The sequence below is a fragment of the Halichoerus grypus genome, chromosome 5 (genome assembly GCF_964656455.1).
Source record: "Halichoerus grypus chromosome 5, mHalGry1.hap1.1, whole genome shotgun sequence".
Lineage (NCBI taxonomy): Eukaryota > Metazoa > Chordata > Mammalia > Carnivora > Phocidae > Halichoerus > Halichoerus grypus.
The window spans coordinates 178,464,095-178,483,579 of NC_135716.1; the positions used below are offsets into that span (position 1 = coordinate 178,464,095).

A 19,485-nucleotide genomic window follows, 5' to 3' on the forward strand; every position below is an offset into this window, starting at 1 on the left:
CCCTGAAGGCGAGGGTCCCACAGCCCTTCCTCCACCCGGTGGGCTCCAGGGAACGGAGGACCCCCACCTCCCAGATAAAGGCCGGAGGAAACTGCGCCTGGTGGCTGGGGTCCCGCACCTGAAAGCAGGGGTTCAGCTTAGGCGTGACCCCGGGGAGCGGGGGTAAAGACTGGTTTGAGGCCTGATGTCCCCATCCCAGACCGTGACCCCAGAAGGCTGGCGGGTGGTTAAAACACTCCGGAGAACTGACCAGCGCCCCCATTCTTGGGCGTGAGGTACGGGGGCTCGCACACCACTGGGGTCCCTCACGAGACCGCGGCTCAGGCGGGGAGACGCGGGTTGACACCGCCCCCAGCCCCCCCGGCACCAGGCTGCCGGACCCCGGAAAAGGTGGCGGGTCCGGTGGGGACTCGGACTCCCAGGACAAGGACGCCGCCTGGGTGCCGAGAAGCCAAGCAGCTCCCAGCCTGTCAGTCCCTGGGGTGCCCGCGGGGGCTTGGATGCAGGGGGTCCCCATGAAGGCGGCGGGCTCGGGGCCGTCGGGAGCGCGGACGCCCCCGAGCCCCCGGAGGAGCTCAGACAGCGAGAGGGCCGGACGCCTGGCTCCCAGCGGCGCGCTCCCCTCAGGCAGGCCCGGGCCCCGGGTCCGAAGCGGAGCCGGGGCGACAGACAACGTGCCCATGGCCCACCTGCAGTCTCCGACCCTGTCCGCCGCCCGGCGCCGCCCCGCCTCGGCCCGTACCTGTCTGTGTCCCGGGCCGCCCGCCTCGCCCGGCACTGCGCGGCGCTTCCTCTCCCGGCTCCTCAATGGCGCTGGCCAGCGGCGCTCCGGCCCGCCCCGACCCGACCAATCGAGCGGGAGACGCGCCGGAGCCTGGCCAGCCGAGCGCCGAGTCATCGAGGAGGCGCCCCCTGCCGCCGGCGGCCGCCCGCGGATGCTGCTGCTGGAGCGGGAGAAGCGCCGACGGAGCCCCGTAGGCTACCGGCTGGGAGGAGACTGGGGGAGGGCAGGGCCACAGATTCGTGTGGCTTCGACCGTGTTGGAACCCAGGATTCTTCCTCCATCTGGCCCACCCACAGTGGGTTCCCCACTCAGTAGCCACAGGGGTCTGCTAAAACATAATTCAGACCAAGCCACTTCCTTGCTTAAAACGGCTTCCCCCTTATGCTTGAATTAAAATCCACCTCCTTACAGAATCAACACCAAGATCCTACTGGATGTGGTCCATTCCTATTTCTGCCACTCTCTCTGGCTCACTGCCCCCAGCATCCCTCAGTTCCCACCTCAGGACCCTGTGCTTTTGCCATTCTCTCTACTTAGGATGCTTTTCCCCCCTGAGATCCCTGCCGTCCAGTAGAACTGTAATACAAGCCACACATACAAGACACATCGTAATTTTTAATTTACTACTTGGTACGTTTTTAAAGAAGAAAAAGGTAAAAATAAATAATGTATTTCATTTAATTCAGTATGTCCAAAATATGATCATCTCAACCTGTAGCCAACAGAAAAAAAAAAAAAAAAAAATCAATGAGATATTTTAGGGTTTCTTTATAGTAAGTTTTTGAAATTGAGTGTGTTTTTTACACTTACAGCACATCTCAATACAAACCAGCCACAGTTCAAGTGCTCCATAACCTTATGTAGCTGGTGGCTAGAGAGCAACTTTGTATAGTCCTACAGTCAATTCCTTCTGGTTTCAAATATTCCACCTCAGAGAGCATTTCCCTGCCATTTTATCTAAAGTTCCCTTCAACCATCACCCAGTTGTATTTTCTTCACAGACCTTAATGTTACTTGAAATTACCTTAATTGTTTATACTTGCCTTGTCACCTTTCTCCAGCCTGAAAGTTCCCTGAAAGCAGTGATTTTATCTTTTTCACAAATGCCTCTCCAGCACCTAGACATTGCCTAGCACAGAAAAGACTCATTTAAAGGTGCTATACATGAATGAAGGAATAAATGAGCAAATGAGCACGTCATCTTGCCTTAGCCCCAGAAGGACAGGGAGAAGACCTCAGGCTCATAAAAAGTCAAAAGATATCAAGGAGGCATGATGGCAAGGTTGCAATAGTGTATTTACCATAATAATTATCAGCTCTCGTAATGCTAAGCTAATGAAGGTGACTGTGGGTGGAACATTCCTGGCAAGGCCTGAGTTCCTCTGAGGTGGGAACAACCTATCAGAATCTCAATCCTGGGTCCACTCAGGGGCTGAGGTTTGGGTATAAAACCTCAGACTCCACAGATGGAAGGCAGAAGGGAAGGAGCCCGTTAGAGCCGAAGGATCTCAGAGTCCAGATCTTCTAGCACAGAAACACCAGGCTATACCTGGGGAGTTTATTAAAAATGCAAATGCAAGGACACCATTCATTCAACTAGTATTACTGGAAGTCTTTGGTCCCTCGCTTTGGAATCTGTGAAGGTACATTTACCAGACAGGAATCCTCCTACTACATATTTACCCAAGAGAAATGAAATCACAGGTGCATGCAAAGACATACAGGAATGTTCACAGCAGCTTTATTCATAGCAGTCAAAAACTATTTTGACTGTTAGTGAAATAATCAAAATGCCCATCAGTAGAATGGATAAACAGACTGTCATGTACCCATACAATAGAATACTACTCAGTAGTAAAAAAGGAACAAACTGTTAGTACAGGCACCGTCTTGGAGGAACCTCGAAAGTATTAGCTTTGTGTAAAAAGCCAGACCACAAAAGACCACACACTGCAGTGATTCCATTTCTATGATGTTCCAGAAAAGACCAACCTAGAACAGCACAAGCAGATCAGGGTTGCTAGGGACCAGGTCTGGAGGGAGGACACTGCCTAAGGAAAGGCACAAGGGGGGCACCTGGCTGGCTCAGTGTTAGAGCATGTGACTCCTGATCTCAGGGTTGTGAGTTCAAGCCCCATGTTGGGTGTAAAGATTCCTTAAGAGGGCGCCTGGGTGGCTCAGATGGTTAAGCATCTGCCTTCGGCTCAGGTCATGATCCCGGGGTCCTGGGATCGAGCCCCGCATTGGGTTCTTGGCTCAGTGGGGAGTCTGCTTCTCCCTCTCCCTTTGCCTCTCCCCCTGGTCATGCTCTCTCTCTCTGTATCTCTGTGTCTCAAATGAATAAATAAAAAATCTTAAAAAAAAAAAAGATTACTTAAGAAAAAATTTTTAAAATAAAAGGGGCATGAGGGAACTTTTTGGGGTGATGTCACTTCTATATCCTGATTGTTGTGGTGGTCACAGGGCTGTATACAGTTGTCACAATTCATTGAAGTGTGCACTTAAAATTGCTAAATTGTGTTTTCTGTCAATTATTCCTCAATAAAGGTGATATTTTTAAAAAATCCGTGCCTTGCGGGGTGGGAAGGATGGGGTGGCTGGGTGATGGACATTGGGGAGGGTATGTGCTATGGTGAGCACTGTGAATTGTCTAAGACTGATGAGTCACAGACCTGTACCCCTGAAACAAATAATACATTAATAAAAAAAAATTTGGTACTGAGAAAAAAAAAAAATCTCTGCCTTCATGGGACTTACATACCAGCAGGGAAGGAGAGGGTGGCAAAAAGCAAAATCAGCATAAAATATAGAGTGAACCAGATGGTTATAGGCACCGAAGAGGAAGATAACACAGGGGAACAAGGTAGGAAGGAGGAGGGTACCGTTTTAGATTGGTGGTCAGGGGAGGTCTCAATAAGAAGACCCGCCCGCCTCCCGAATTCTAATTCAGTGAGTCTGCAGGGGGACCCAGCCACCCAGGTGATGGGTTTGGAGATGCAGAGCTGGTTCCAAGCCCTCACTGTACAAAAGGGAAAACCGAGGACAAGAAAAGGGAAGGGACTTACTTAAGATCATGCAGAGAGACCATAGGAGAGTCCGGACTCTGCCACAAGCCAGCAGCCCCCTCCAATGCAGCCCCCAGCCCTTCCTGCGCCAGCCCACTGCCCTGAGCTGTCTGTCTTCAACCATTAGAGCAAAATTTATTGCTGTTATGGGGGACCTAGGGGACAGAGAGGTCAAATGTTGGCCTGGCCAAGAGGAAGGGTTATGTTGGCCACAGGGGAAGTCCTCCGTTGGTCCCCACCCGTGCTATGACGGCTGAAGCTACAGGCTCCAGACACACCGCAGGTGAGGGGCTGCACGAGATTGGGGGTGTCCTTAATCACCACCCACGAGAGACCCTTAGATCCACGTTGGCCCACAAGGGGCAAGTGTTCTGGGACAGGCCAGATTTGAGGGGCCTGCTTGGCACTCCCTCCAATAGACCGTTCCTCACCTAGCCTAGTGTGTATCAGCCTCCAGAATCCTCTAGACCAGAGAGGACTGGATGCTACAGAAATGTTTCTTTTGGCCCGCACAATGCTTTAAAAGAATTAGAATTACAACATTTAAAAAAGCTGGAGGGACGCCTGGGTGGCTTAGTGGGTTAAGTGTCTGCCTTCGGCTCGGGTCATGATCCCCGGGTCCTGGGATCAAGTCCCACATAGGGCTCCTTGCTCAGCAGGGAACCTGCTTCTCTCTCTCCCTCTGCCTGCCACTCCCCTGCTTGTGCTCGCTCTCTCTCTCTGAAAAATTAATAAAATCTTTAAAAAAAAAAAAAAAGCTGGAGATTAAGGCGCCTGGGTGGCTCAGTCAGTTGGGAGTCTGACTCTTGATTTCGGCTCAGGTCATGACCTAGGAGTTGTAAGATCGAGCCCCACGTCAGGCTCCATGTCAATGGGGAGTCTTCTTGAGAGATTCTCTCTCTCTCCCTTTCCCTCTGCCTCGCTCCCTTGCTTGCACTCTCTCCAAAATAAATAAATAAAATATTTTAAAAGGCTGGAGATTATACATGAAAATCTGTATTTGGAGCTTTTCTAGAAAAATTAGAAGATTTGGTGACAGCGGAACCCCCATATTTCCTATGCCTACATTCATCCATTCGTTCACCATTTATTGAGCACCTACTATGTGCCTGGCACTATTCCATGCACTTGGGGCTACATCACTGAGCAAAATAGCAAAACTCTGCCTTACTGGAGCTCATGCTCTCGCAAGAGGAGCAGACTGTAAGCAATAAATTAACAGAGACATAAATTATACAATATTGGAGCAGGTGATAAGGACTGTAAGAGTCCCATAGGGGAGGTAGGGATCTCAGAGGTCGGGGGAGTTGCAATTTTTTTTGAGAGAGAGAGCGCATAAGGAGGCGGGGGAAGGACAGAGGGAGAGGTAGAGAGAGAATCCTAAGCAGGCTCCATGCCCAGCACAGAGCCCAGCTTGGGGCTCAATCTCACGATTCCAAGATCACAACTTGAGCCGAAATCCGGAGTCAGACGCTCAACCCACTGAACCACCCAGGCACCCCTGGGGGTGTGTGTGCAATTTTAATTATAAACTAATTTCATCGAACCTTGAAGGCATTTAACCATCTGGTAGAACTACAAAGCATTTCACATCCATAATTCCAAATTGTTCTAGTATCCACATTAGAGTGAAAAGAAATAGGTAAAATGAACGTTAATAATTTATTTAGCAACATCTCCAAAATATTATGTCAATACACAATCAATATAAAAATTACTAATGAGATATTTTATATATATATATATATATATATGTTTTGTACTAAGTCTTCAAAATTCGGTATTCTGCATTGAGATGTAGTTCACACATCTCAGTTTGGACTAGCTACACTCAGGTCTCAATAGCCACACACGCCTAGTGGCTATATTTGACAGCCCGGGTCCAGAGTCTCTTGTGAAAATGCAGACAGACTGGGGCGCCTGGGTGACTCAGTCGGTTAAGCGTCTGCCTTTGGCTCAGGTCATGTTCCTGGGGTCCCGGGATGGAGCCCCACGTCAGGGTCCCTGCTCAGTGGAGAGTCTGCTTCTCCCTCTGCCCCTCACCCCACTCATGCTCTCTCTTTCTTGCACTCTCAAATGAATAAATAAAATCATTAAAAAAAAAAGAAGAAGAAGAAAATGCAGACAGCCCTGTGGGAAGAAGGACAAGGACGGACCACAGCTCAGGGCCAGCCCCCTCATCTTACAGATGGAGGTTCTGAGCTCCCGGCAGGGACAGAGGCTGACTTAGGTTCACACTGCAGGCGCCTCGGGAAGCTAGGACATGATCCCGGGACTCCTCACTGTTAGCTTTGCCCCAAGCAGCCTCTCAGCTCAACCTCCTGGCTTCCTGGATCTGCCCTGCTTGCTGGCTTTTGTCCCAGGAGAGAGAGTACTTGCCCTTTAAACCCAGGCCTTGTTGACTTTCTTGTGAAATTCTAAGGAGGTGGTTATCAAGAGCCTCCCACAGGGAACAGGCTGTCCTCCCGACTTGACTCTAGATAAGTATCAAACCTCTGGCCCTGACCCAAGGTGTCCTCCTCTGCAGAGCAGGGATAATGGGTACTTGGCCTATCTCCTAAGGCAATAATGGAGATAAAATAATTGAAGCTCATCGGGCGCCTGGGTGACACAGTCAGTTAGAGCATCTGACTCTTGGTTTCAGCTCAGGTCATGATCTCAGGGTCCTGGGATCGAGCCCCGTGTTGGGCTCTGCGTTCAGTGGCAAGTCGGGTTGTCCCTCTCCCTCTGCCTGCCACTCTCCCTGCTTGTGCTCTCTCTCTCTCAAATAAAATAAATAAAATCTTGGGGCGCCTGGGTGGCTCAGTCGGTTAAGCGTCTGCCTTCGGCTCAGGTCATGATCCCAGAGTCCTGGGATCGAGCCCCGCATCAGGCTCCCTGCTCGGCGGGAAGTCTGCTTCTCCCTCTGCCCTTCACCCTGTTCAGGCTCTCTCTCACTCTCTCTCTCTCTCTCAAATAAATAAATAAAATCTAAAAAGAATAAAAATTTTAAAAATAAATAAAATCTTAAAAAAAAAAATCGAAGCTTGATTTCCCAACTCTTAGACCAGGCAACTTAACGAACTTCTCACACTCCCTGGACCCCTCCTATGCACCAGAACAGAAAACCCAACATCCTTTCCAGTGACTTCTGAAGCCGTCCTCACAACCTCACGTCCTGCCCCAACCCGAGTCCCAGGGCTGTACCGCCCTCCCTTCACCAAGGCCTCTGCTCAAACGATGGCTCCTCAAAGCAGCTTTCCTCAGCCCACCCCGCAAGGAGCAGCACCCCCACCCCTCTGTCCCTGCTGCTGCTCTTTTTCTTTTTTTTTTTTTTAAAGATTTTATTTATTTATTTGACAGAGAGAGTGAGAGAGCACAAGCAGGGGGAGCAGTAGAAGGAGAGGGAGAAGCAGGCTTCCCGCTGAGCAAGGAGCCCGATGCGGGGCTCAATCCCAGGACCCTGGGATCATGCACTGAGCCGAAGGCAGACGCTTAACCATCTGAGCCACCCAGGTGCCCCTGCTCTCTTTTTCTTAGCACTTCCCGTCACCCAGAATGGCCTGTATGTATTCCTTTACACAGTCCGTCCTCACGTGTCAGCTCTGGACAAGGACCTTAGCTGTCCCGGCCTCTTGCATCCCCCGCACCTACCTACACACAAAATAGCAACTAACGTTTACTGAGCACTTACTACATGCCAGGCATCGTTCTAAACATTTTACAGGCAGTAACTCAAGTTACCCCTTGCTCTGAGGGAAGTACGATTTTAATCCTATTTTAACAGATCAGGAGGCTGAGGCACAGAGAAGTTAATTAACCCCCCCCACCCAGGTCACACAGGAAGTGGCCACACCTGGACACATGGGTTTTGGGGGGCCCCCAAGTCTTGACTTCTGTGCTAGTGCATCAGAGCACCCCATAGCAGTGATGACGGCATGAAGATTGGACAGAAAAGGATCACAGTCACCATGCCCCCCCACCCTTCACCCCACACTGGCCCTGCTTCACAAACCACTTGCTCCATCGTGGTTAAAAAAGAAAGAGGCAGGAGGGGCTGTATGTGGCCCATTTTGACTGGTTACCCCATCAGGCAGGTGGCTGCCCTCAGTTGCTCCAAATTTACCCCCTCTGATATTGTGGTTTAATTCTTTTTTTTTTTTTAAGATTTTTTTTTTTTATTGGGGCACCTGGGTGGCTCAGTTGTTAAGCATCTGCCTTCGGCTCAGGTCATGATCCCAGGGTCCTGGGATCGAGCCCCGCATCAGGCTCCCTGCTCTGCCAGAAGCCTGCTTCTCCCTCTCCCACTCCCCCTGCTTGTGTTCCCTCTTTCTCTGTCTCTCTCTGTCAAATAAATAAATAAAATCTTAAAAAAAAAAATTTTTTTTTAGTTTATTCATTTGAGAGAGAGACAGGCAGAGAGAGCACAAGCTGGGGGAGAGGCAGAGGGAGAGGGAGAAGTAGACTCCCCCCTGAGCAGGAAGCCCACCACGGGGCTCGATCCCAGGACCCCCGGATCACAACCCGAGCCGAAGGCAGACACCTAACCATCTAAGTCACCTAGGCGTTCCTGATATTGTGGTTTATAATATTGTGGTTTATAATACGTATTTGGTCTTCGTCAGGTTTCTGACTCACAGCCCCTAAAATGCTTCAAATTTCCTAAGTGATCAGAGCAATGGGAGCATCTTTTGTTCCAATATTTGGCCTTGTGCCCTCAGTTCTGGAAACAGCTTGAGCCATAAAGGTCAAAGGAGTGTCTTGCTATTCACGACAAGCGCCTTTCAACCACAGCTGAGTATATGTTACTAAGGTGACTGGAGGAAAGCCGCTGAGCATGGGGGCTGGTTGCCAGGGAAACCAACCATGGGATCAGAAGGCAGGAACCCCTCACCTCTACCTCTGGGCTGGGGAGAGGGGCTAGAGATTGAATCAATCACCAATGGCCTATGATTTCATCAACCGTGCCCATGTAATGAAGCCTCCATAAAGACCCAAAAGGACAGGGTTCAGGCAGGCTTCCGCGTTGGTGACCACGTGAAGGAGCTGGGAGGGTGGCAGACGCAGGGGGCCATGGAAGCTCCAGCCCATTCCCACAGAAACCTTGCCTTATGCATCTCTTCCAGTTGGCCGTTCCTGAGTCCGAGTTACAGCCTTTGTAAGAAACCGGTAATTTAATGAGTAAACTGGTCTCCTGAGTTCCGTGGGCTGCTCTAGCAAATTAACTGAACCCAAGGAGGGGGGTCATGGGAACCTCTGATTTACAGCCTATCCGTCAGAAGCACAGGTGACCACTTGGACTGGTGACTGGCGTCTGAAGTGGGGGGCGGGATTTGTGGGACTGAGCCCCTCACCTGTGGGGTCCGGTGCTCCCACCGGGTAGAGAGCATCAGAACGGAGTGCATCTTGCAGGGCGTCTCGTCGGTGTCTACGGAGAACTGGGGAATTGCCGGGTGGTGTGGAAAACACTCCAGACCCTCATTCCTTGATGGTTGTCTGTCTGTGTCCTGCCTCAGCAGCAGGGTCGGGTAGGTGTCATAGGGACCGCCAGAGCGCCCAAGTCTAAAACCCGTACTACGTGGCTCTGTACCGGCAGTTGGCCGAGCCTGCTCTAGGGAGTGGGTAGGGTAGAGGGCAGGGCTATGGGAGGGGAGGGGGTCCAGGAGACCACCAAGAATGAAGAGGGTAGTCCTGCGGGAGTGACTGTGACCCAGGAAAAGGGGTGACTGACCCAGGGGCTGGCTGAGTGAATTCAAGGGCCAGGGCCTCGCCCCCCTCCTGGCCTTTACAGGAACTCCCTTTGCCTGCAGTCGTTCTGCAAAACTGCCCCTCACATCCGGAACGATCCCCTGGCTGTGCCCGCGGGGCCCTCCTCCGTACTCCCGGAGCTGCCCCCCACCCCCACGCTCCTCTGAGCACGCTGTGATGGGCCTCGCAGGTGTCACCAGACTGGAGGCTCCTGGAGGCCAGAGTCTCACTCCCCTAAGTGAGGAGGGGGGCTGCATGTGAACAAGCAGATCTGCAGAGACCCCAGTTCACCCCAGGAGCCGATGACACTGAGTGACAGGGCCTGTGATGAGAGTGATTCCGGGCCTGCAGGAGTGGCCAGGCTCTCAGCAAGCGCAGCTGTACTTCTGGGGAGCTTCTGGAGTCCAGGGACAGCACTGGCCAGCCAGTCCAGTGGCCAAGACTCCATCTTCCCCTACACATTGGTGGCCGGCAAGTGGGACCACGGACAAACCCCAGCTCAGACCCAAAGCCAGAGCCAGGAGTCAATGTGTAAAACAAACGAGAGGTTTATTTAGAAGCAGGAATGCTGTCCAGTATGTACAGTACAAATCTGTCTTGGGATCAACACAAGCCTGGGAACTGAGGCCACATCCAGAAAGGGCCTCCTTCCAATTCAGGGCAGCCCTGGGGAAGAGCAGTGAGGCTGAGGTCCTCCCAGGGCGGTCCACCAGGGGGCAGACACGCTCCATCGCCACACGGCGTCCAATGCGGGCAGAGCCCGCAGGCGGAGACCCCCGCCAGGCCAGGCCGTGGGACATCCTGACTCCAAGCGAATCCTGATTTCAGGGAAGCTTTTACTTTCTCTTCATGGTAAAGGCTGGACTCTCCTACCCTCCAAAAGTTCAGCTGCCAAGGTCCAAGTCCAGTGGACATTTTCAACAAGGGATCCAAGTACCTGGGACCCAACTGGCTTCTCCAGGAGTCCCCTCTTCCTTCCAGAAGCCGGTCCAGGCTGCACTCGTCCATGGTCCGCAGGACTCGGGCATGCGTTTGGGGGAAGCGGAATGACTCTTTAATGGAAAAGAATCCTTGACAAAATTGCTGATTCCAGCTGCCTCGGGCAGGCCATTCAACCCAGCAACATGGCCACCCAGACCGGCAGCACACGACAGACACACGGACACGAGACTGGCTCTCAGCAGCCCACGTCCACTTGAGATCACGGCAGACACAATACCCAAGTGGCCCCGTGGTTTCCCTGGGGCCTGGGACTCCAGGCGGGGGGTGGGGGTTGAGGGGCAGAGGAGCACCTCCTCGGGAGGCAGAGGAAGGTCCAGGCTGAGGTAGGAGGAGAGACGGCTGAGGGCCTCAGTCATCCCCAGTTCCTGAAATTCCCTGACAGGAGGTGTGGCCTCGCAACGACACCCCAAACCCGGAGGGAAGGAGGAGGGGCCCGAGCTGTAGGTAAACTGGAGTGAAGGTCAAAAGCAGAGAACAGCGCACCCTTGAGTTTGGCTTTGTAGTTTCGTTGGCTTGTTTGCCTACGTGGTGTTTTTTTTGTTTTGTTTGTTTTTTAATTGCCCCACGTTAAAGTTGGCAGATTTTCGGCTAGAGGTTTGCCGTCTTGCCCGGACTACAGGACTCACGCAGGCTGCTGGCTGGGCCCGCTGGTTTTCCCACCATTGTGCAAGAGGTGAAGCTGGTAGGAATGGATCTGGAGGTGGTACCAGCTAGCGGGGGGCGGGGGGACCCCTGCTGCCATCGCCGCCCCCTCCCTGCACAGAACCATCTGATCAATGACACCCCCCACCCCAGCCCGGCCCCCGCTGGGACCATCCTGTAGTCTCAGCATTCAGGCTCAAGCACTGCCCCTTTCTCCACTGCCCCTTCTCCGTGGATGACTCACGCAGCGTCCCTCCTCCCCAGCAGGCCCCGCTGGAAGGCAGGATGCTGGGGCCTCCCAGGAAGCCTGAGCTGGGTAGAGCCCAGCGATCAGAAACAAAATAAGGGCTCACAGGGCCAGCTGGGGGGCGGCTCTCAGAGCGGCAGGGCTGGCTCCAGGCCGGCCAGCACGGCCGTGTCCAGCTAGCCTTCTGAGAAGGACGCACACCGTGACAAGAGCAGTTTTCCACCATTTTCCCCGCCTCGCCCTTCTGCCAGCAGACAAGAAAGGCTGAGGCTGTGGGGGCCACGAAAGGAATGTGGCTCAGAAAGAGCCAGAGTCCTGCAGGGTGGGGGGCCTAGAAGGACCAAGGAACAGCCCACCTCGGCTGAGACCCGACTCATGCCAGTCTGGCTAACTGGACTTCATCCCAGCGTCAGGCACACCAAGGGGCAGGGGCTTGTCCTCTGAGGTCTCCAGCAGAGTCTCTGGAGCCCCTGGCTGGGACTGAAAAGGGCATTCTTCCTTGGAGAAGGGGACCTGCTCATCATCTGGGGAGTCGGAGGGGCTGGCGTCCACGTCCCCCGTCGTGTAGCTGGCCTGCGAGGCACACTGAGCACCGTGGTCGGAACCACTGCACACATTCACGATGCAGGTGACGTTGACCTGGGTCCCATGGCCGCCAGAGGAAGGCTCTGCTGAACAGAAGATGGGGGAGGGCGGTCAGTGGGGAGTGGGGGTGGGGGGTCCTGGAGTGGAGGAGGTCTTCCTGGTCTGTCTGCTGCCCGAGACACATTAAGACAAAAGGGTCAAGAGGAGCGCCCGGCCAAGAGCCTAGATAGAGGCCATGGTTCTAGCCTAGCTCTGCTATGTAACCTCGGGCAAGTCACTTAACCTTCACATGTCCGTTTCCTCATCTGTAAAATAATTTCTAGCTCAACTCACCCCATAGATGGGAGGAGCCAGTTACATAAAGCAGGTGAAGGTTCTCGGAGGACCAAACACACTCCCCGCAAAGAATCAGAGAAGTGAGCAGAGACAGGAAGTATATGTTACAGAACACTGGTCAAGCAACCAAGAGGAGTTCCCTTCCCGTAGCTGCAGGAAGCCTCGGCAGCCCTGGCCGGACCAACCAGGAAAAGGCCGGACTCCTCCGTCAGCGGCCCCTTATCTGCTGGCCACCAAGTCAACATCAAAGGGTTTGGAAATTGCTCCCTTATGGAGATGAAACATTGACCGTGACGTTGTCTTCCTTCGCAACAACTCCGTTTCCTCCACGCAGGGCTGCTTCTGTGATTTCATAAATCTGGGATTCCAGAATGGGGTGGGTGATGGATTGGCCTCATCACTGAGGCCAGGATGCCTGGGGCGGGTTCATGCCCACCTTCGCGCCCGGTCCAGTGGGCACCTGCGTTTCCTAACTAGTTGGTGAGGGACTGAATGCTGGATGAGCCGAGGAGCTAAGTGTAAGGGGCTGGATGCACGCTAGCCCCTCTAAGAGGGAGAGCTGCTCCTGCTGTCACTGGGGGACTTGCCCAGTACCCAAACATGCGTGGCGTCTGGGGTGCACGGGGAGGGGACATTTGTTTCCAACTCCAGGGAAGCCTGAAAGCAGGATGGAGCCAGCGAGCTGCTCTGCTCAGAACAGCCCCAAAGAGGCCAAGGGAGGGAGGGCTGAACTCATGGGGCTAGAAGGAAATTTCCACCCTGAGCCCCCACGGCACCTAAATGTCACTCAGTCACCGTGGCCTTTGCACATGGTGAATGAGACACTGCGGGGGCGGATGGGGGACCACGGATGGGGGACTATGAGGGGGCACAGCCATGTGTTCCCACAGTAGAGAGAGGAGTTGGGGTGGGAGGAGAGAGGGGGAGAGCAGAGGTGACACCAGAGAGTCGGGTGGGACAGAGAGCAGGGGGCGGAGGGTAGAAGGGGTGGGCAGCCATGGCCAAGGGTCCACGTCTGGGCCACGGAGGAAGGCGCACCAGGATGACCGTGGAAGAGATGTGGCTACGAAAGCAGAAAGATGAATCCCAGAGATGGACAAAGACCAAAAGTTTATATTTGGAGTTCCGTTCACTCATTCAACAAAGGTTTAGGACCACGGGCTACGTCCCTTCCTGGGGGAGCTCTCAGGCCGGGGTGGGGACACCGACAAGACATCAGAATGATGAGGGCAGGCTACAGCGGGGGACACAGAGGTGGGGCACCTCAGTGCAGGTGGCAGTCAGGGAGGGAGCAGTCCTAGAAGCAGGTGACAGGTAGGAAAAGATGTTGTAGCCCTGCCAAGGAGAGGCCATGCTCATCTCCAGACGAGGAAACTGAGGCTGAGTTAAGGAGCCTGTCACTACAAGATATACCCAAGGGAGCCTCAGGCTTTCTGGGGGGACCCCGGCAGGGCCTCCCTCCAATGTGGGCACTGAAGCTTCTCACCATGGGTGACCCCATCACAGACCAGGCCCAGGGCAAAATGCATTCTGTGTAAATGGGGCCTCGGCTTCTCCAGAACCCACGAGGTCCCCACAATCCTGATGCCTCAGGCCCAAAGGGACTGGGCAACGGGCCACAGTGAGTGGAGCCCTGAAGACACCCATTTATTCATCCAGCTTTCCACCCAGGGCTCTGGAGCCTGAGAGCTCAGGGGGTATTCCTGGCTCTTCTGTTTACTAGCTATGTGCCCTTGAACAAACTCTTCAACCTCTCTGGGCCTCAGTGTCCTCATCTGCAAAATATAATAGGTTTTAATATGAGAATGTTATAATATTTAATATGTAATAATTTATATAACATATATATACAAAATATACATATTGTATATATGTATGTATGTTATATATAACATATAACATATATTATATATAATATATAATACATAATATATGTTACATATTATATAACATATAACATTATATATCACTGTGTGATAATATAATATTATTATATATTTATATATTATAACATACAGGAAAACTCCCTTCCTGGATATCGGGGACTCAAAGGACAAGCTGGGATTGCCTAGAAGGAAGGGTGTTCCTGGGGAAAGAACCCTCATGGGCAAAGGTGGGCAGGATTTGGTGGGTTCAGAGAAATGAAAGAGGTTTGTGGCTCCGTGTTGCACCCGAGGGGGGGAAGGGAGACAAGGCTGGGTAGTCACGCAGCTGTTCCGATGCCCTGCTGGGAGCTCAGGCCTGGCCCTGCAGGGGAGACCCGGGAGGAGCCAGCCAAGACAGAAACCAGGAAGAAACAGAAAGCAGGGGGAAGGAAGCCAGGTGGGCTCCCGCCTCTCACCTGAGCTGCTGGAGCTGGCGCGGGCCTCCCCGGACCCACTGGCCTTCTCCGCGCCTGCTGCCGGCGGCTGGGTCCTGGCAGGCGCCCTGCCGTCTGCGGTGCTGGCCGAGCTCTCCAGGGAGCTGCTGCTGGAGCTGGGGGCGGTGGTCAGCAGGTGCTGTTGCTCGGGGCCCGGGGCACCTCGGGCCTTATCAGCAGGCCCGTGAGGCTGGAGGGGCAGGAGAGGACGGAGAGCGGTCAGCCGGTCGGCCTGTTTCCTCTTCCTTCCTTCCCACACCACGCGCACCCCGTGACATCAGCACTGCGGTTTACGCCGCGCTCCTGCCCACGCGGCACGTTCTCCCCACACTCGGGGCTTTCAGGACGGTGGGATTCTGCATGGTTTCTGTGATTAGCCTCTGGCTGGTCTACCCGAGTGTGAGCCCTGAGAGGGTGGGGGCCGTGTGGCCCTGTTCACCAAATAGTCCCGGGTGGGGGGGCAGTCCTTTCATCCTCATTTTGCATCAGGAAACAGAGGCCCAGAGAAGGCGAGTAACTTTCCTAAGGCCACTTCATCAGCACAGGGTGATGTGGCCCAGCCTAGCAGCCGACAGCATGGGCTCTGGACCCACAAGACCATGTGGGTACAAATCATGACTCCATCGCTTACTTAGCTGTGTGACCTTGGACAAGTTACCTAACCTTTCTGTGCCTCCTTTCTTTCCTCTATCAGGGGAGCATTAAAAACCTACCTCCTAGGGTTGTTGTAAAGATTAAATGGCTGAATATTTGTCAAGTGCTCAGAACAATGCCTGTTCCAGAGTAAGCACCACACACCGGTGGGTTTGTTACATGAAAAAGGAGACAGAAGGGCCCACGTTCTCATTTGCTGCCCTTGGCCCCTGGCCTGCCCAGGACGCGAGGGCCCCGGCTGGGATGGGAACCAAGGCAAATGAAGGGCTGGGGGGATGCAGCCTAGGACAGAAGGGGGAGGTGAGGGTCAAGACGGCAGGCCTTTGCAATAGGGATGGGGGCGTGTCGGCCCCCCCTCCCCAGGAAAGGCTGTGACCCCTTGGCCTCACTCCTGCTCCCCAGGGAGCAACAATTTCAAGTGTGCTCTGGCCAATCACCGCAGCCCCCCAGGCCTGAGCCCCGCCTATGACGGCTTCTCCCACAGATGAGCCTGCCCCAGCCCTCAACTCCCTGAGGCCGGCCCACTGTCATCAGGACTGAAGGATCTATTTTACAAGCTGTCCCTTGAGGCCACCCAGTCCCAGGGAGGGTGAGTCCCCAGCTCCCTGTCACACGGCTGGTCTGGTCTGTGGCAGAGGCACAATAAAGCCCAGAAGTAGCAGAGAGATGCTGCCTTCCCTCGGCGTCCTGCCTCCCTGGGTTATGGTCCCCAGCTTTGGAGAGATGGAGGGCATTTCAAGTTCAGACTGAACCTTTGGCCATTGGATGGCACTCCTACCCCTGCTCCAAGCTTGGACAGGCAGAAGGTGGGACAGGAGGAACATCCAAATGTCATTTCTCACTACCCCCAAAGAAGGGGCTTTTGGTGCCAGTATCCTGCTCCTCTGCTCGTGGCTAGGGCTGGACAGAACAGAAACCCCCAAAGGTCACAGTCCGCCTCCTTCCCCCAAAGCCACAAGTTGCAAAGTTCAAGTAGGCTCTGAGTGGGGAAGATGCATCCTGAGTTCTGTTGCTTGGGCTGGGAGGGGAGTACTGAGGAGGCTCACTCAAAAAAACCAGGATTCCAGACAGCCAGCCCCACCATGGGCAGAAGCTGAGACCCTGGCAGAGCCACCAGCTGGGTCCTCCAGATTCCCACAGCTTCCATGTCTGTCTGGGTGCGCGTGTGCTCATGACACCCACACATCTGTACGTACGGGGTGGGGGCGGGGGTGGGAAGTGTGCCCACGCCCCTGTCTGCAGGGGGTGCACATCTGTGAGTGGTGCGGGTACTGTGCGTGCTGGGGCTGGTGAAGAGGGCCCTCCTAGGCTGGTGTCTCAGGCCACTCGCATTAGCTGTGTGACCTTGGGAAAGTTACTTAATCCTCTGAGCCCAAATATCCTCGGCAAGACAATTGGGGCAATAATCCTACTGCCTGGGTCGTAGTCTGGTTGTGAGACTAAGCAATGCTCAGAACTGTGCCTGGCCACGCTCGGCGCCTCACAAACGTGAGCCCACGCAGCAGTGCGTCCGTGGAGTGACCGCGGGCGAGCTCACACGTGTGGGTATGCCGGCCTCTTCCAGACGAAGGGAAGTCACTGTCCCGCCATGCCTTGGGGTTTACCTCTGCAGCACGAGGGGGCAGGAGGCGCTGGGTCTCCACTCTCTCCACCCCAGTGGCCCCTGGGCTGGAGCCTGACCAGGCAGCCTCCTCGCAGGGACAGCCGAGGAAGAACGGGGCTAAGCGTGGGGGCTGCCGGGTCAGGCTCCAGCCCCGGGGAGGAGGCCCCGGCTGTGGGGGGCAGGCCCTGCTGGGGGCTGAAAGTCGGCCTTGGCCGAACGGCATGGCGGGAAGTGGGCAGAGCCTGCAGATTCCCACTGAGCTCCCAACCCAGGCTCGGCCACTCACCCAGGTGTCTAACCTTACACGGGTCCCTGAACCGCCCCGAGTCTGTCTCCTCACCAGTAACGTGGAATCGGTGGTAGCGCTTCCCTCACGGGGCTGCGTGAGCACTCAGTGGCTGGGCGCAGGCGAAAGGCCTGGCGTGGCTCCCGTGCTGGCTCCCGGCTTAGCAGTGAGCTCTCGGCTTAGCAGTGAGTGAGCTCCCGGCTAAGCAGTGAGTGCAGTGAGTGAGCTCCCAGCTAAGCAGTGAGTGCAGTGAGTGAGCTCCCGGCTAAGCAGTGAGTGCAGTGAGTGAGCTCCCGGCTAAGCGGTGAGTGCAGTGAGTGAGCTCCCGGCTTAGCGGTGAGTGCAGTGAGTGAGCTCCCGGCTAAGCAGTGAGTGCAGTGAGTGAGCTCCCGGCTAAGCGGTGAGTGCAGTGAGTGAGCTCCCGGCTAAGCGGTGAGTGCAGTGAGTGAGCTCCCGGCTAAGCAGTGAGTGCAGTGAGTGAGCTCCCGGCTTAGCAGTGAGTGCAGTGAGTGAGCTCCCGGCTAAGCGGTGAGTGCAGTGAGTGAGCTCCCGGCTAAGCGGTGAGTGCAGTGAGTGAGCTCCCGGCTAAGCGGTGAGTGCAGTGAGTGAGCTCCCGGCTTAGCGGTGAGTGCAGTGAGTGAGCTCCCGGCTAAGCGGTGAGTGCAGTGAGTGAGCTCCCGGCTAAGCAGTGAGTGCAGTGAGTGAGCTCCCGGCTAAGCAGTGAGTGCAGTGAGTGAGCTCCCGGCTTAGCGGTGAGTGAGCTCCCGGCTAAGCAGTGAGTGCAGTGAGTGAGCTCCCGGCTAAGCAGTGAGTGCAGTGAGTGAGCTCCCGGCTTAGCGGTGAGTGAGCTCCCGGCTAAGCAGTGAGTGCAGTGAGTGAGCTCCCGGCTAAGCAGTGAGTGCAGTGAGTGAGCTCCTGGCTAAGCAGTGAGTGCAGTGAGTGAGCTCCCGGCTAAGCAGTGAGTGCAGTGAGTGAGCTCCCGGCTTAGCGGTGAGTGAGCTCCCGGCTAAGCGGTGAGTGCAGTGAGTGAGCTCCCGGCTAAGCAGTGAGTGCAGTGAGTGAGCTCCCGGCTTAGCAGTGAGTGAGCTCCCAGCTAAGCAGTGAGTGCAGTGAGTGATCTCCTGGCTTAGCAGTGAGTGAGCTCCCAGCTAAGCAGTGAGTGTGCTCCCGGCTAAGCAGTGAGTGCAGTGAGTGAGCTCCCGGCTAAGCAGTGAGTGCAGTGAGTGAGCTCCCGGCTAAGCAGTGAGTGCAGTGAGTGAGCTCCTGGCTAAGCAGTGAGTGAGCTCCCGGCTAAGCAGTGAGTGAGCTCCTGGCTAAGCAGTGAGTGCAGTGAGTGAGCTCCCGGCTAAGCAGTGAGTGCAGTGAGTGAGCTCCCGGCTAAGCAGTGAGTGCAGTGAGTGAGCTCCCGGCTTAGCGGTGAGTGCAGTGAGTGAGCTCCCGGCTAAGTGGTGAGTGAGCTCCTGGCTAAGCAGTGAGTGCAGTGAGTGAGCTCCCGGCTTAGCGGTGGGTGCAGTGAGTGAGCTCCCGGCTAAGCGGTGAGTGAGCTCCTGGCTAAGCAGTGAGTGCAGTGAGTGAGCTCCCGGCTAAGCAGTGAGTGCAGTGAGAGAGCGTCCGGCTAAGTGGCGAGTGAGCTCTCAGGGGCTCGGAACCAGCCATGGTGGGAATGTGTACGATGGTGTGAGCAAACACCACAAATCAGAGTCTGCATTTTTGGTTTTTGGGTTTTTTTTAGCTGCCCAGAGAGCCAGTTACCAGCACACCACTGGGCTCTATGCTCAACCTCACTCAACAAATAATCGAGTTACACTCGGTGAACAAGAAACTCAGTGGACGCAAAGGGAAGTGGAGGCCACTGGCCATGGCTGAGACACCTTTGCTGCATCGAGTGTTGGGAACCACTTGGTTGGGACAGACACTGCGGCAGCGGGGAGGCTGGGTGGAGCCCCACCAGGCAGCCGCTGTCAGCACCCCTGAACTGAAGCCAGAAGAAAGGAAGGTGTGGCGTTTGTACCCCGGGGGGGAGGGGAGAAACAGTCTGCACTTCCAGGCCAGTGTGTTTGTCTGCGACAACACAGGACAGGCGGTCCAGGAGTCCAGAGACACGTTGCTGTGTGACCTTGAACAAGTCACGTTCCCTCTCTGCACCTCTTTTCCTGCCAGCAACATCAGGAGCTGAGATCAGTCTCCGGTCCCTA

The 19,485-nt window shown here is 54.7% G+C and overlaps 1 protein-coding gene across 2 annotated transcripts in view; it reads right to left on the bottom strand.

Moving 5' to 3' along the window:
• Positions 1 to 10,108: 10,108 nt before the first annotated feature.
• The window catches only part of TNFRSF1B (TNF receptor superfamily member 1B), a 33,666-nt gene continuing 24,289 nt past the window's right edge, over positions 10,109 to 19,485 (bottom strand). The window contains exons 9-10 of one of the 2 annotated variants that reach the window (XM_036069483.2): positions 14,730 to 14,937; positions 10,109 to 12,135 (exon numbers count right to left, since the gene is read on the bottom strand). In XM_036069483.2, the coding sequence (XP_035925376.2) occupies positions 11,855 to 12,135; positions 14,730 to 14,937 (489 nt within the window). In that variant the 3' untranslated portion in view covers positions 10,109 to 11,854. Of the gene's footprint in view, positions 12,139 to 14,729; positions 14,938 to 19,485 lie in introns of both variants that reach the window. The other variant, XM_036069473.2, reaches the window with a different exon arrangement.